General features: G+C 38.6%; 1 protein-coding gene across 2 annotated transcripts in view; it reads left to right on the top strand.

The window, feature by feature from the left end:
* NEK10 (NIMA related kinase 10) overlaps positions 1-17,147 on the top strand; it is a 163,793-nt gene that overhangs the window by 95,314 nt on the left and 51,332 nt on the right. For both annotated transcript variants that reach the window (XM_087712881.1, XM_087712882.1), the window contains exons 25-27: positions 6,188-6,317; positions 8,255-8,325; positions 11,662-11,875. In XM_087712881.1, the coding sequence (XP_087569007.1) occupies positions 6,188-6,317; positions 8,255-8,325; positions 11,662-11,875 (415 nt within the window). The remainder of the gene's footprint in view (positions 1-6,187; positions 6,318-8,254; positions 8,326-11,661; positions 11,876-17,147) is intronic.

Below are 17,147 nucleotides of genomic sequence, written 5' to 3'. Positions count from 1 at the left end.
TATTGGCCAAGCTACCTTTTATCATTTCTTCTGGTGGATTGGCCAAATTTCAAGACAAAACATTTTGTTCACCTTTTAGTTTTTCAGAATGGTTTAGGGTTCTGTATGTAACCCTGTAATGTTTTTGAAAATACAGACAATGTTCAAGGCTGGTATAGGCATATTGACATAGTACATATTCTTGGGAGTATTTTTTATGGAAGGATGCAATTAACTAGGGGCTAGGTTTTGTCTCTTCCTATAACATATTCCTATCAATAAATTTCCTTTTCATGATACTTACAAACTACTTCAGTTATTATACTCAAATCAGATACCTGTTCTCATGAAAGCTGGTGTGCACGTGCAGAACTTAAATCTCTAAGAGTTCCTAGGGGAAAGGTATAGCCTTCTGGTCATCGTCTGCCAAATACTAGATCACAAGTAAAGCAAGAGGAAATCGGGAAAGGAAGGAAAACATTTTAAATCTGGAACAGTTAAAAATATATTTAAGCTGTCTCAGCTGAGGGGTGGGAGATGAAAACAATGTCATAAGGACGTGTGAAAAAAATATGATCACCCAAATTCCTGTGACTGATCCTGGTGATGACTAAAAATAGAACATCTTTGCAGTCTTGCATGCTGTATGTATTGACTTCTATATGATTCACCAAGTTTCAATGTTGACCTTCTTTACACATTAATTACAATTAATATTTTTAATACATTGCTTTTATTTTTGTACTGTTTAGATCACACACACACACACATATTATACATATAAGTTGTTTTTAAATGTTGTTTAACACTAATAAGGAAACAGTGATCAGCAATGTGTTTACAAGCAATTATATTTAATCTTGACCTCAGTGTTCTCAATGAAAATGTAAGGAACTATCCATGCAAGGTCTAAATAAGGAAGCATCCTTTTTACAGTGGGTAGGAAGTGACATGATAACCTCATCTAGAGCTATTATAATATTATATTATTTTATAATTTGAGAACTTATATTTTCTATCATTAGGGATAATTTATTTTGTCAGAGGGTTAACTCAACTATTTGTTATATTTTATTAAAAAATAGTTCACATTTTTTCCTATGTAATTTTTGATGCTTTGATGTTGAAATATGATGGTACTTGCAGAACTCGTGGGAATGAAAAAAGAGGGCTCCAGGACTAAATTTGATGGGTCACAGATTGAAATGCATAGTAATGTATTTAGCCAATAACTCACTCTTAAGTCAATCCATATCATAGGATTGTTCTGAACAAAATAGGAGGAAAAAGATGTATTAGATATATTCACTGCCTTGTATTTATTAAAATAATGAAGTGGGATTTAAAAAATAAAATAAATAAATAAATTTACTTCTTGTTCTGTGCCCTTTCTCATTCTGTAGCTGAAATAGTAATAAATTCAAACTAATCATAATGAGTGCTATTTAGAGTTTCTTTTGAAGCTGACTTTGAAGTTTCAGTTTTGAGACTAACCAGTAGATTAATTAACTGTATTTAAAACAACTGTTTTAGTTGAGTTAAATTGAGAAGGAATGACTGGCCTAAGTGGTCTACCTGTTTTTTAACCTAAGGCAGGGCTAGAATTCACATTGTCCTGGTTTCTAGGCCAATATTTTAATTACTACACCAAATTTGCTTTCATTTTCTTATTTTTTTTAATCAAATGTTAAATAAAAAAGAATTTAGTGCATTGCTTTGGGAATGCAAATCTTACCTTTTCCAAATTATCAACATTAATTACTTATTATAGAAATTTATATATTAATCTATTTAAATATAAAAGGCATACATTTTTGAAAATGTTAAGCTAGACAGTAGCTATTGTAACCAAGGTACTGTTATTTTTCTTCTTGATTAGATATATGAGTGAACAATAAAAACAGATAGTGTTGACTTTTAGGAATAAGTTCCTTTTATACATTTGAATCAAATCAAATTCTGTTGAGTTCATGTTATTTCCTTGACAATGAAATAGAAATGATTGCCTTTCCCTTCTTCTGGAATGCTTTTACATCTTCCCAGGCTATTTCCAGCCACTGCTGGTCTACCATCCAAATGCTAACCATTTCTAGTTCCGTTTAGCCTTTGGATTAATATAAGATTAACCAGCTGCTGACATGGTACAAAAATGAATTAATATTTCATTCATTATCTAGACTGTTTGCTACAGTTTTACAAAGCAGTTGTAAAATTTTTAAATGTTAAATGTTTAAATATTTAAATTAAATGTTAAATGTTAAATTAAAGTTCTAAGTGGAGAAACGTATTAATCCAGCATTTTAGAACCAATGAATGAAAACTAGTCACAGCCACTGAAGCTCCCCAAAATGGAAGGGACATCTGATTACCGTATTTTTTAGAATATAAGAAAAGAGGGGGGAAATCTGGGTGCGTCTTATACTCTGAATGTAGCTACCTGGGTTGTCTGGAAAAGGGGCAGGTGAAGTGGACGCTATGCAGCAAGCGTAAAGCAAGGTTTAATTTTGATTTGATTTTGATTTTATTAACATTTGTAGGCCGCCCTTTTCCCTGAGGGGACTCAGGGCGGCTCACATAAAATCAGGGAGGGGAAATACAAACAATGACATAGACACATATAATAAAAGTAATAAGCAACATACATTCATCATTCGGGAGGGGTAACTATCCTTGTCCCCAGGCCTGACGGGCTAGCCAGTTCTTAAGGGCTGTGCGGAAGGCCAAGACGGTGGTGAGGGTACGAATCTCCACGGGGAGTTCGTTCCAAAGGGTCGGGGCTACTACTGAGAAGGCCCTCCTCCTTGTAGTTGCCAGCCGGCACTGGCTGGCCGATGGAATACGGAGGAGGCCCAATCTGTGTGATCTAATTGGTCGCAGGGAGGTGATTGGCAGGAGGCGGTCTCTCAAGTATCCAGATCCACTACCATGCAGGGCTTTATGGGTGACTAATAGCACCTTGAAGCGCACCCGGAGATCGACAGGTAGCCAGCGCAGCTCGCGGAGGATAGGTGTTATGTGGGTGAACCGAGGTGCACCCACAATCGCTCGCGCGGCCGCATTCTGTACTAGCTGAAGTCGCCGGATGCTCTTCAAGGGCAGCCCCATGTAGAGCACGTTGCAGTATTCCAGCCTAGAGGTCACAAGGGCCCGAGTGACTGTTGTGAGTGCCTCCCGGTTCAGGTAGGGTCGCAACTGGCGCACCAGGCGAACCTGGGCGAATGCCCCCCTAGTCACAGCCGTCAGGTGGTGATCAAACGATAGCTGTGGATCTAGGAGGACTCCCAAGTTGCGAACCCTCTCTGAGGGGTAACCCTCTCTGAGGTGGCTTGCCGCTTGGCCTCCCACTTCTCCAGACAACCCAGGTTGAGAGAGGTCAGCTTCTGTTCTTGGCCCGGGAGACAGATTTTGCCAGGAGAAATGCACATCCCATTTTTCCAACCAGGGAAGAAAAAAAGTGTTTCAGGCAGCGGGTGGTTCCAGGCTGTGCTGCAATCCCCACAGCTTGGAACTGCCTGTCACCTGAAACGCTCTTTTTCCTCCCTGATTGCAAAAATGGGGTGTGCATTCCTCCTGGCCGGATCCATCTCCTGTTCCCAGCAAGCCTCTGCGCCTTTGCTGCCTCGGTCGTAGGCTGATTCTGCATGCCCCGTTTTGGAATAGGGAGGAAAAAGAGCATGCCCTTCTTCACCTTCTCTTTCCTCCTGGTCAGATCTGTCTCCCAGGCCAGGAGCAGAAGCGACCACCCTCAGCCAGGGTTGTCTGGAGAAGGGGGGGACCAAGCAGCAGCTTACCTTACACCTCTCACACAGTGCTCACTTCACTTGCCCCTTCTCGAGCGGTTCCAGGCAGCTGAAATCGATGTACTGCCACCCAAAAACGCTGTTACTCTGCTGCCTGGAATTGCCCGAGAAGGGGCAGGTGAAGCGGGCGCTGCAAAAATTGCAGTGACTGGAAAGGAGACATTTTGCTTTTGAGGCTGCCGTTTGGCTTGGCTCGGCTCCAGGGAGGTCTTAGGCAGTGTTGGCAGTGGCGGCTCCTCACATTGTTGGGGAGTGAAGTCATTGTGGCCGTTGTCTCCCCTGAACTGCTCACTGAGTCTCAGAGGCACCTCACACTTGCAGGAGGAGGGCAAGGACGGCATATACAAAAGCCTCTGAGTGATTGGGAAAGGAAGCTGCGCTTGGAACCTGCCGAAAACTGCTGCCCGAAAAGTATGGCTTTCTTTCCCAGTTATTCAGAGGCTTTCATATACGCCACCCTCCTCCTGCAAATGAGAGGTGGCTCAGAAACATTAGATTTCTCAGGACACTAGATTGGGAAGTTAAAAACCTGGAATGGGGTACAATCAAGCTTGATTCAAAGGCTTTGACTCATCATGAGATTGCTGCGCTGCCACCCAAAATTGCTGTTACCTTAATCTCTGTAGAGCCCACTCCATCTGCCCCTGCTCAGGCAGTTCCAGGCAGCAGAGATCATGGTAACAGCATTTTTGGGTGGTAGCAAAGCAATCTCAGGAGCTTGATTGTATCCCATTCCAGATTTTTAACTTTCCAATTTAGCATCCTGAGAAAAGCCTTTGTGGAGGGGAGACTGTTCCTCTTCCCTTCCTCCACCATGGTCTCCAATTTTCCCAGATCTGTCATGCAGCAAAGAGATATGGTAGCTGGGCGCAATAGCAGCAGCAGCAATAGCAGTAAGCAATGCATGACAGATCCAGAGGGATTGGGGTGGTGGAGGAAGGGAAGAGGAATTATCTTCTCTCCATGAAAGCTTTTTTCAGGAGGCTAGATCTCCACTTTCTCTCCGGAAAAAGCTATTGGCAGGATCTTTGCTAGTGGAAAAAGCGTGGGATGGAAAGGAAACTTCGGAATGTGGGAACACTGGGTTGAGAGTCTCCCTGGAGCCTGCACCTGCACTAAGGAAGCAGGGCTGTGAAGAGAGCTGTGAATAAGCCCAGTTGTTCAAGGAGGGAGCCTTGCCAGGTCGTCTTTTTTCGGCTTTCCTTTTGCTGCTCAGGCACCACCACAAGGAACTGTTAATCCGAATGGGAGGAATTCCCTTCCCACCCCTACTCGCCCAATGAACTGTTCCTGGTCGAGTGCAGCGGTGGCTGTTCAGCAGCCCCCACATGTCTTTCCCTCCTCGCTGAAGAGAAGAAGCAAGCTGACTGCCGTTCCTTGGGCCAAGTGGCTCTGCATGGTCGCTGATCAGAGGGAAGGGGGAAAAAATAAAGCGCGGAAAGATATATTTAGTCCTGCCCTGCCATGGGAGGGGTAGAGAAAAGCAGATTTGAGATCGATAAAAAACTTATCCTTTAGAAAGATCGAGCCCTCAAACATTGCGTTTTTGCCCTCTCTGGTTCCCATAAGCACTTTGCAAGCCTCCCAAACTCTGCATGCCCCATTTTTTACAAAAAAATGGGCCGTGCAGAGGATTTGGGAAGCCTGCAGAGTGCTCCTGGGGGCCGGAGAGGGCAAAAACTTCTTTTTAAAATTTACCTCTTCAAAATTTTGGTGCATCTTATACTCCAAAAAATATGGTACATTGCAGATAGTTATCGGCAGTTGTGAAATATGAAAAGACAAGGATAGGATAGGATAGGATACGATACGATACGATACGATACGATACGATACGATACGATACGATAGGAGAATAGAATAGAATAGAATAGAATAGAATTCTTTATTGGCCCAGTGTGATTGGACACACAAGGAATTTGTCTTTGGTGCATGTGCTCTCACTGCTGTACTGCAGAACAATCCATCCCTCTCAGAGATGAGGTTCTGACAGATACCCAAATTCATGGATCTAGGCATCTGCCAAAATATGCCTTCTTCCCAAGCCATGTTAGGGATAGTAATTGGTGATTTTTTCCCCACTAGCAGGAAATCTGCCAGTCATTTTCCTTAAGTTATCCTATATTAAAACTGGAAGAATAGCACCAGCTTGGCTATCAGAATTATACTAGCATACTTTTGTGCTACAAGAAAGGGGAAATCACATTAATGTTGTTATCAGAAGGAATTTTACCTCAAGTAATTTTTATAAGCTAGATTGGGAAATTGAATAGCCATTATCTTTCTAAATTGTTTATATATTTATAGAGACTTTTTATAAACTTCAGGATTTTCATGGTAATATATATTTAGTGACCTCTCCCCTGTCCTTTTTATATTGAATATAATATTTGTTTTTGTTTATACAGCCCTGAAGTTGTAAAGAGTGAGCCATATGGTGAGAAGGCTGATGTCTGGGCTGCAGGATGTGTTTTATATCAGATGGCAACACTCAACCCTCCATTTTATAGCGCCAACATGCTCTCCTTAGCAACTAAAGTATGCAGGTTTGCTAAATGGGATTTTATCATTTACCTTTATCTATTTGTTTCATTTAATTGTCTTTTTAATCCTATATTTGTTATACCACACGGGAAATGTTCTGCAGTTAGCAATCTTGCATTTCATAAGGATTTTATAGCAGGTCTAGAGAAACAGCTTTCTCTGACATAGATAAACTTTTTTCTTAGAGACATCTTATTATTAAACTAGGCAACATCATCAGCCTAATTTAATAATGAAACCTCTGAAAGAAATCTCCAAGCTCAGGGAGCACCAAGAATCCTACAGTTCAACCTGAGCTACCAATATTCTCTTTTATGGATACCATATTGTATTATTGTTATCACTTTCTGTTACCGAGATATTACTCAGAATCAATTAAAATAGGACTGGCAACCCGTATGCTTCAGGTACTGTCCAGACACATTTTTCTACATCTTGGCTTTTTACAACTCTTTGAGCTTTCCAGATTTCACATTTCATCAGCAAAATGTAAACATTTAACATCAACATGCTTTGGAAATAACACTCTGCAGGGCATAATGGACCTTGTTGCCTTCAGTCTCCTAACATTGATCTTGTCCTAAAGGTACTTTTTCAAGAGGCAACTAGACTTTCTTGTTTTTCTTTGAAGAACTTTCACTTCTGATCCAAGATGCTTCTTCAGCTCTTACAGTATGGTGGGGAATGGAAGGATTTATATTCCTTGTAGGCAGCTGATCATTTGCATTCTTTTAGAGAGATGTTGAGGCTGTGTCTGTGTCCTCAGGGTCACCTGAGTAGTTCAAATAGGTGTGGAGCCTTCTTGAAATTGTTGAAAGGACTGTGTTATGAAGGTGTTTTCTGCAGGATGTTTTTGTCCTGTGTCCCTTCACTGTTGAACACAGGCATATGCTGTTGGGGATGAGTCTGTGTTGTCTGCATCTCAAACTGAAATGTAAATAGTTCCTGTAGTCTGCAATTTTTGGAAATCCGTTCATACTCCCACACCATTCAAAGGGTTTTCATCCCAAAGTGCATAGCTAAAGTCTATTTTTATGATGATTCTCAATTATCCAGATTATGATTTTCCCAAAAGTGCTTTTTCAAGAGACAACTGAACTTTCTTTTTTTTCTTTGAAGACATTTCGCTTCTCATCCAAAAAGCTTCATCCAAAAATACATTAATTGCACGAAATGCCTCATATGGAGGAACATACCTTTGGAGCATTGGTATTAATCTGTAAATCCTTAAATAGCATGATTGAGGGACTGTATATCTTTTAAATCTGTCTGGACATTAAAATCTGGAAAGTATTTCTTATATTGCTCCTGCATCACACATCTGTCCCAGGGTATACCTTCTCCAGGATTTGGATGACACTTTATTATCTTTACCATTTTAAAACTAGCAAGAAATTATTTATTCCACAAGGCTCCTCACTGTTAAGTATTTTTGCGTTGTTTCAATTATTCATTTTAAGTTCCACTTTATATTTATATTTTATTTGTGGTTAGCAATTTTGAATACTTGATTGAATAGAAAGGTGGCATATAAATTAAATAACTGCATTTATTCAGATGAAATTGCTGGACCAATTGTCAGAAGAAACCTCAGGATCACATTGGTTGGAATCATGTGGAAGAGGCCTTCATCTCACAGTGGCTAGACAATGGCTAAAATGATGATGATGATGATGATGATGATGATGATGATGATGATGAAGAAGAAATATAAATCATTGATATTTTTTATTATTTTTGAATGAGTTAACTTATATGGATATCAAATTCATAAAGCAATTTAATCAGATGTAAAAACTGTACACATATCTGTTTTATAGTTTGTAAGTGACAGCTATAAGAGGAAGTTATGTGAAGTTTGCCATGCAAATCAAATGGAAAATTACAATATAAAATCACTTTAAAAATGACAGCAACTATTTATTTTGTAGATAGTAGAAGCTGTTTATGAGCCAGTACCAGGAGGTATATATACTACAAAGGTATCTGCTGTCATAAAAAAGTACGTATTATTATTTGATTTGAACAGCATTCAGTATTTGCTTATTTATTTTATTAAATAATAAAATGATTTATTTAATAAATTAATAACATTTATTTATAATAATAACATTTATGTATCAGCCAACTGCAAAAGGCAGCTTCACGTAGAACACCTTACATCCCATAGTGATCTCTGTAACAACATTAAACATCTACAACTACCTATCCTAATTCCTTGGAAAGAATTCAATAAGTAGATAAAAATGCCAAATCCAATTTAACATCTGTCTGTCTGGGTGACAAACCAAAATATTTATTCATGTTGCACTTAAAAATTGTGGGGTCCCATCAGGGTGGGATGATGGCAGAGGTGAAGGGCCATTGCAGGATCCCTGTGGTATGTTGTAAAGGTGAATGACTATGGGGGCGCTATAGCTGTTGTAAGTTTGAACAGGGTTGTGCAGCTTTTTGAGGGAGGGCGGTCTTTGAATGGCTATTAATTGACTGGTCACAACTTAAAAACTACCTGTAAAGGAATATCAATTGAATGTGAAGATATAATAATACAAAGTAGTTAGGTAAATCTTAGCTATTATAATCTAGCTATTATAACTTTTTATTTTTTGCAGAGAGTTGACCCATTTATATTTCTTATTATGCAATTCATTCCATATTTATGCTGTAAAAGTTGAAAAGTCTACAACTGTAGCACTCAACATATTAATTTCTTCTTCAGCCTCTTGCTTCATTTGCTGCAGAGCTCCTTTCTTGCATCTCCTCCAATTCTTTTTTCAACCTGTCAAGGAAGTCTCCCACTTTTCAGACTGAATTAAGTGAAACCTTTGCTGCTTAAAATCACTCTTTCTAGTTTATCCCAATGTGGGATAAATGTGTATGAGCACAGCGAGGCTAGGGAAAGAGGGCATGACATTTGCATTAGTGAAGGGGGTGTGCCTGCAAGCAAAGAAAGACTGATGTTGGAAGAAACTTATTTGACCATCTTGCAACTTTTCATACTGGCTTCCCCATTGACTTTGCTTGTGGGAACATATCAGGGAAGGTCACAAAGATGATCACATGAGTGCAGAACTCTTCAACCAATTCAAGTTGGTTGCCAAGCAATGAAATATGTTCATGTGACCATAGGGGTGCTGCAGTAGTTGGAACTTTGAGCACTGATTGTCCCATTTATTCAACGCCACTACAATTTTGAATGGTCACTGAATGAATGGTCATAATTTGAGGACTAGCTATATGAATATCCTTTATGGAAAATAAAGAACACACAAATGAGTAGCAACATTTGCTGAGAAAAAAAAGCTTACACAAAAAAAATCCCTCTTCAAAATTGAAATTGCATTGTAATGCAATTTGTGTTCATCCTATAAGGCCAAATAGATATAACACTTTTTTTTTCTCAAAACAATTATGTGACATTTAATTTCTAAGAGTAGTTTAGCATTCCCTTGCTACATGTTTAGTGCATACATACATCCCAGAGTTCTTATTAGTTGAAAAAAAGGAAACATGAAGATATAAAATGAATGATTATATTTAAAGAGAAAACAGAAAAATAGCCATTAGCAATTGATATGTCCTGAAATATGATATTAATATATCATTATTACTTCTCCATAAGCATAAAATTCTTTACAAGTTTATTTATTTTTAATAGGACATAGAAATATTGATTGTACTCAGTCCTCACCTCAAGCCTGTGGTATATAATTATGAGTTATTATTAAAAGACACATGCAATTGCCCGATTCTATTTGTTAAACTAAGAGAACTAAGTTTTGGTAAAACCTCAAAACTGAATGAGTGGCTGTAAGTCAGTTGCAGTCTAATTTAACTCAACTTACCTCAAATAAAGAAAGGGAGTTTATTTTATTTGAAGTGTTTTATTCATAATTTGAAAGTCTGTATTTACACAACATATGCCATAAGACATAAAGAGATAAGAATATGAAAGGAGATGAACCCATTTTTAAAATTAATATATAAAGTAGGAAATTAGCTAATAGAAAGATTTAAATATGAGGTATTTAGAAAAGAAGCCCAACAATCATTTTGATTTCTTTCATAATGAGTGTCTCTAAAATTATAATTTTGAATTGTAGCTAAAACAGAAATTTATACAACATAAACAACAGGAAACATTAAGGTTGATACATGAAGAATAAAAGAAAAGGTACCTTCATTGTGAGCAAAAAAGAAAGTAAAATAGAAAAAGTCCTTACTTATTATAGAAAGGATAATTGACATTCAATCTAGTTTCCCAACACTAAATGGAAGAAAGGAGGATAGGAGTTCTAGTGAATACTGTTGTTGTCCTACTATCCTTTAATTTTTAAATGATTGGTACAAAGTCAATGGATAGTACAATGAAATTTATCTAGAGTGGAATAAGATATAAATAGATTATTCTTCATTATAGGCGATTTCATAGTGGTCGAAAAGTGGATGAGCTTATTCGTTTATCAACATCAAAGTAATGATGTGTTTCTAGATTTTGCTAATGCAGCCAAACTCAGCTTAGTTTCCAACTTCAAATTTTTAAACTTTTGTGAGCCATAGCCCTTGGAAACTTCTGTGCCTATTGTTATAACATTTTTGGGGGGACTCTGTTTCCCATACTGTTCTGAGAACAATACAAAGGCCCAAACATGACCTACTTGTTATGTGTACTTTGTTTTAGTAGCCACACAACTATGTTTTCTGCCTAGATATTATATTGCTAAACTATTTTTCTTCACTCATTTGAGCAAGAGTGAGCAATGTATGGTTGTGAAGGTGTTCTTAAACTCATATCATTCCTAGTATGCATGAGGAGTGGAGAGGGATGATGGAAATTGTGCTGCAACAATATCTTAGGACTACACTTTTTATCTCTGCATTGGAACTTCTGAGATAAAACAAAATTAACATGTTTCAGTTAAATTCTACATATAGTCTAAGTTTTGCAACTTCTACTTAGGCACAGTAAAAAACTATAAATTAAAGTATCCATCACCAACTGTGGTTTCCACGAAGGCTGTACTTCCAGGAAAATATAATCAAGAATACATTGGTAAATAGTTTTCTAACATTTACACTTGATTTCAGCCGAACAATAGAGACCTAATATTATACATAACAACATAAAAATGGCTGTGATATTCACATAAACTTGGTTTATTTCTATTGGGATTTTTTAAAAAAAAAAGTTGAGTAAAATTTTATGAACAAGGCAATATTTGGTAAGGGCTGTTTCTCTTTTTATGTAAAAAGATGTACCAGTCATTGATTTTATGAGAATTAGTTTCATGTAAATATTGGTTGTCATCTCCTAAATAACAGAGATTTTTCCCCACAGATGTTTGAACCCTGATGCAGACATCCGTCCTGATATAGTAGAGGTCAGTTCAATGATTTCAGATGTTATGATGAAGTATTTAGATGGATTATCAAATTCTCAGCTTGTCTTGGAGAAGAAATTGGAACGTGAAAGAAGGCGTACTCAGAGATATTTCATGGAGGCCAATAGGAATGCAATAAAATGTCATCATCAACTTGCTGTGCTGTCTCAGGTAAGATAGACATATATAGTTACCAAGGCTACTTTACATTCTCTGTTATTTATTCAGAGTTGTCAAAGAGTATATATAATACAGCATTAGCCTGCTCTCACTTGTCATGTATAAAGTTTGCAACACATTACCAAACAAACAACTGTATACACACAGTAATGTGAATAATTGGTTGCTGAAACTAGAAAATAAAAACAGTATTTGTAATGTCATCAAATGTTATGTTGTCTTTACATTGGAAAAGGATTGAGATTGTAGCATATACATTTCAATGCCCCCAATTTGCATTCCTGAAAGATTAAATATTGGCTCTTATATCTTAAGGCTAAAATTTTGAAAATTCAACAAAATGAGAAAATTAAAAGCAAATCATTGTTTCATGGAAACATGACTCAGAAATCACCAGAGAGACAAAAATAACCCAGTAATGAAAGTAATTTTATGCTTCAAGATTATTGGCTATTAATTTACAAATTCAAACATATCAGTTTGATCACATAATGCTTTCCAAGATATACTTCAACAAAATGAGAAGTGGAAATTATCCTTTATATCAGAAAAGAGTGCCTTCAAATCTATTGTACTACATAGATAGGAAAAACAAATATTAGAATTTCAACCTTAATTTCACATTAAATAAAACTTCTATGTGATATTCAGCATATTGAAATTATTTTGTAATTATTGCAAAGCTTTTCTACAATAAACCTTCTCAGAGCTTGGGCCATGATAGTTATTTGTGCCAGTTTCTTTCCTATCTGTTTGAGAGAATTTTAAGCAATAATTCCAATTACTCGTTTACTACCACTGAATAGGAATTTGAGATTCTAAATCTACATCATAGTGAGCAATTCCCTTGCCATACTGATTACTGTTGACCAGATCATTAACATTTTGCTCCGGTATTAGAATTAAATAACCCAATATTAGACCTGGCTGTCATAATAAATCAACAAGTTCAAATAACTGAGTCTTGGAAGAGGATTTTATAACTATGATACTTCAGTTGCTAGTATTTTTTTCTGAATGTGGGATAGGCTTCTGGGAGATATAAGGCTTTCTTCACTAAATGTGTTTTGTGATTTACAATTAAACCATTGACTTGCAGAGCTGTAAAATGAGCATTCCCTCTTTTTGAAGGAAACAAGTGTTTTAAAGACTTTCCAGAAAAAATAGGCTTGGCCATTGGTACATTTTTGAAGTAGGATGCTCCACAGTATGTTGGTCAATACTTAGAAATACCCAGTTCTAATGTTGGGAAAAGTATAAGGATTGAGAGGAAGGGACTGACTAATAACAAAAGCAAATGAATTTAGTTACAATACAACAGGTGTACAATTGGAAAACTTGAAAGTAAAGGTTATGTATGTATGTATGTATGTATGTATGTATGTATGTATGTATGTATGTATGTATGTATAGATCAATCAATCAATCATGGTATGGTTTCCAGGAGGTGAAAACTACAGAATAATTCTTGGTAAGATAGTCCCACAATATATGTGATTTTATAGGCAATAAGCAGCATGTAAATTGGGCTTGGAAGCCATTGAATTGATTCCAAATAAGTGGTTTTTTTCCCCAAGAATATCTGTCCTGATTAATAATCTGGCTGCCAGATATTGCAGCTAATGAAATCTTCAAGTCAACTCCAGATAAAGCACATTGCAGGTTTTTTAAAATAAGAAATGGCCAAGTGTCAGCCCTTCCAAGTTAACTAGACGGGAAACATGACTAAGATGAAAAAATTATATTTTATTGTAAGGCGATATTAACATAATCTTGCAAGTCTGAATGTATAAACTTCCCACTACCACTTGTAACTGTTTGACCAATTAAATCATTGAGGAGGGGGCATTCTTTTCTGATATCCTAAGAAGTATCAATTTCTCTCATCCCCCAAGGTAATGCACACATTTTATTACATCAGTCACGAAGACTTCATGGTATGGCCATAATTGATGCTCCAGTAGAGTTGGGCCAAGGCGTGAATACAATGCATCTTAATAAACCCCTTCATAAAATTCTCTCATTTGTATCAATAGCATTCATACACTGTTCCCTCTAAGGTGCGCAGTTGCGTGACCGCGCACATGGCAAGAAAACACCACGCAGCCGTTTCTAACTGCCGCACAGTGATTTCTGTCACAGGCTCTGGAAGCTGAGGGGCCTCATAAAATCTAGGGTTAGCACGGGCGCGGGGATTGCGGCAGGAGCTTACACGGCACAGCTGGTCTACTAGGACCTCCTAGGCGCCGGCTGCGCCGCTCATTACCGTCAATCGCCCCGTGTTCAGCAAAGCAAACACGGGGAAGTCCTTTGCAGGCGGCTAGAACTGGCTGCCCGCAAAGGACCTCCCCAGACTTGTTTTGATGAGCACGGAGAGACTGACGGTAGATTGCGCCAGCTGTGGCCACTCAAACTAGCATCGGTCGCCCCGTGTTCAGCAAAGCAAGCCTGAGGAGGTATTTTGTGGGCAGCCAATCCTAGCTCGGCGCTGCAGCTGAAATGAACCCCCAAAGCCCCCATCGCCACCAGAATATCTGCTGCTGCCTCCTCCTCCAACAGCACTGCCAGATTTGCCACCCGACGCTGCAGCTGAGGTGAAGCCGCCAAAGCTCCCGCCAGCATCCCCGCCCATGGCAGTGGTGTCTCTCCCTCCATGCGGAGCACCTGAGCTGGCCCCCACATTATCCCTCCCCCTTCCTCCTCCGCCATGCTTTTGAGGAGCCATGAGGCCGTGGGAGCTAGTAGGAAGGTGGCAGAGGGGGCGGGAGCAGGAAAAAAAGGCCTCATGGCTTCTCAAAAGCCCGGCAGAGGTGGAGGCAGCGACAGGGGTAACCCGGAGCCCAGCTGAGGTGCTCCGAGCAGAGGGGGAGGCACCGCCGCCATGGGCAGGGATGCTGCTGGGAGCTTTGGTGGCTTCACCTCAGCCGCAGCGTCGGGCGGCAAATCCGGCAGTGCTGTTGGAGGAGGAGGCGGCAGCAGATATTCTGGTAGCAGCGGGGGCTCGTTGGCATCTTCAGCGGCAGCCCTGCCCCTTGTGAAAAAAACCCGAAGATGGAGCAGATCCATGCAGATGATGTCGCCACAACATGACTGGAGGAGGAATTCTGGGAGTTGAAGTCCACAAGTCTTAAAGCTGTCAGGTTTGAAGACTCCTGGGATTTTTTTTTCTAAAGGGTTAGGGGTGCAAGGATGTTGTAACAACAGCTTTAAGACTTGCGTGCTTCAAATGCCAGACTTTCTGAGCCAACATTTTGGTTGCTAAGCAGGAGCGTTGTTAAGTGATACTGATATTATATAACACTTTTAATTAAGCGGGTACCTTGAATAAACATAACTTTGAGTTTCAAATAATACTGATTTCATTGTTGTCCTAGGTGACATCTGTGAAAAAAATTCAGGGGCTCAGGCATGAAAATATGCTGCTCAAACACTATACTTTTCTGCTCACACTGAAAAAAAATTAGAGGGAACATTGCATTCATATCCTTATTAGAGCTTTACTTCAGCTACTGAATCTGCTCACATATAATATCAGTTCACAATTGTTTTGTTCCCATGGCCATGCTAATATTCTGTACTGAATGGGATTCAATTAATAATAAGCAAATATCTAGTTGCTGTACCTGAATTTTTAAAACTATGTCTGCAGCATTCAGTTACTAAACATCTAAATGGTCACTAAATGGTATATATATATTTGTAAATCAATTTCACATTTTGCACATTTCTTCATTCTTCAGAAATGCCCCAGTATTTTCTTCAATACCATCACAAACAATGATCACAACACCAACTGTTTGACTGATTAGCCACCTTATATCTGCTTATCTGGCAAAAGTCCAAGAAGAACTTCAAATGACACACTTATTTTTGTCAGGAAAAACACAACCATATCAGGAGCAACTCCTGAAACTGATTTATTTATTCGAGCATGTATTAGATAACATATAAGTATAAACATGATTTGAATACATGAAATGGATACGAATAAAGGGGAATATTAGGACAGGGATGGTAGGCACGTTGGTGTGATTTTGCATGCCCCTTACAGACCTCTTAAAATGGGGTGAGATCAACAGTAGACAGTCTAAAATTAAAGTTTAGGGGTTTGGGGAAGAAACCATAGTCAGGTAGTGGATTCCAGGCATTGACTACTCTGTTGCTGAAGTTGTATTTTCTGCAATCGAGTTTGGAGTGGTTTACCTTAGGTTTGTATCTATTGTGTGCTCGTGTATTGTTGTTGTTGAAGCTGAAGTAGTCATTAACAGGTAGGACATTGTAGCAGATAATTTTATGTATATGCTTAGGTCAGACCAAAGGTGGCATAGTTTTTCATCTAGAAAACTATGGTATTTAATGAGCAATAGCAATTCTGTTTTAATAAGGTTTAGTTTGAGATTGTTTCACCCACTGAGCTCCTAACAGCCTCCAGGCACTAATTCAAGACCTTCAGAGTATCTTCAGCCCTTTGTGGGGTGGTGATATACAGGGCGGGGCATAACCTTTTCCTAGGGGGTCACAGCAAGATCGACAGCAGTTTACAACTTCCGCGACACCTCATTTTAAAGCCCATAAAAAACTGAATTGAATGAGCTATTAAATGTTAAATTTGCTTTAAGAATGGCTGGAAAATTCGATTCGGAAGAACAAAGGATCATTGACAGAATAAAATGCATTGCCTTTCGAGAGGCACCTCGTTTGAATGCTGTTCGAAGGGCTAATGGTGGTCATACTGACTATTAAATCGTGTCAATAAACTCAGTTTTTGATGGGCTTTCGAATGGTGTATGAATTATTTGTGTTGTTATTACAAGTGTTGCTGTGACCCCCTAGGAAAAGGTTATGCCCCGCCCTGTATAGCTGATTGTCATCAACATACTGATGATAGTTCACTCTAAAGCATCAAATGACCTCTTCCTGTGTTTTGTTATAGATACTAATGTGATGGAACAAGCACTGCAATATCCCACAATGGAGCAGCCAAATCATAATAGGTTTCAACTCCAAGTGAAATGGATCTAGAAAATCTGCTTCCTTTAGGATTGTCTGGAATTTAAGCTGCATCATTTTCTCAACAATCTTTTTTTTAAAAAAGAAGATTAGGGAATAGATAAAAATTTTCAAATAAATGATAGTTTCTTCAGGCGAGGGTGTACTACTAGCTCTTCCAAGACAGGTGGCATCACGACCATCACTAAAAAACTAGTCATCACTTGAACATATGATCTAATCATACAGAACTTCCAACATTGCTTGAAATGTG

Source organism: Thamnophis sirtalis, unplaced genomic scaffold, assembly GCF_051295495.1.
Source record: "Thamnophis sirtalis isolate CommonGarterSnake01/CBP01778 unplaced genomic scaffold, rThaSir2_p1.2 scaffold_4, whole genome shotgun sequence".
NCBI classification, from domain to species: domain Eukaryota; kingdom Metazoa; phylum Chordata; class Lepidosauria; order Squamata; family Natricidae; genus Thamnophis; species Thamnophis sirtalis.
This window is presented reverse-complemented; position numbering and strand designations above follow the sequence as displayed.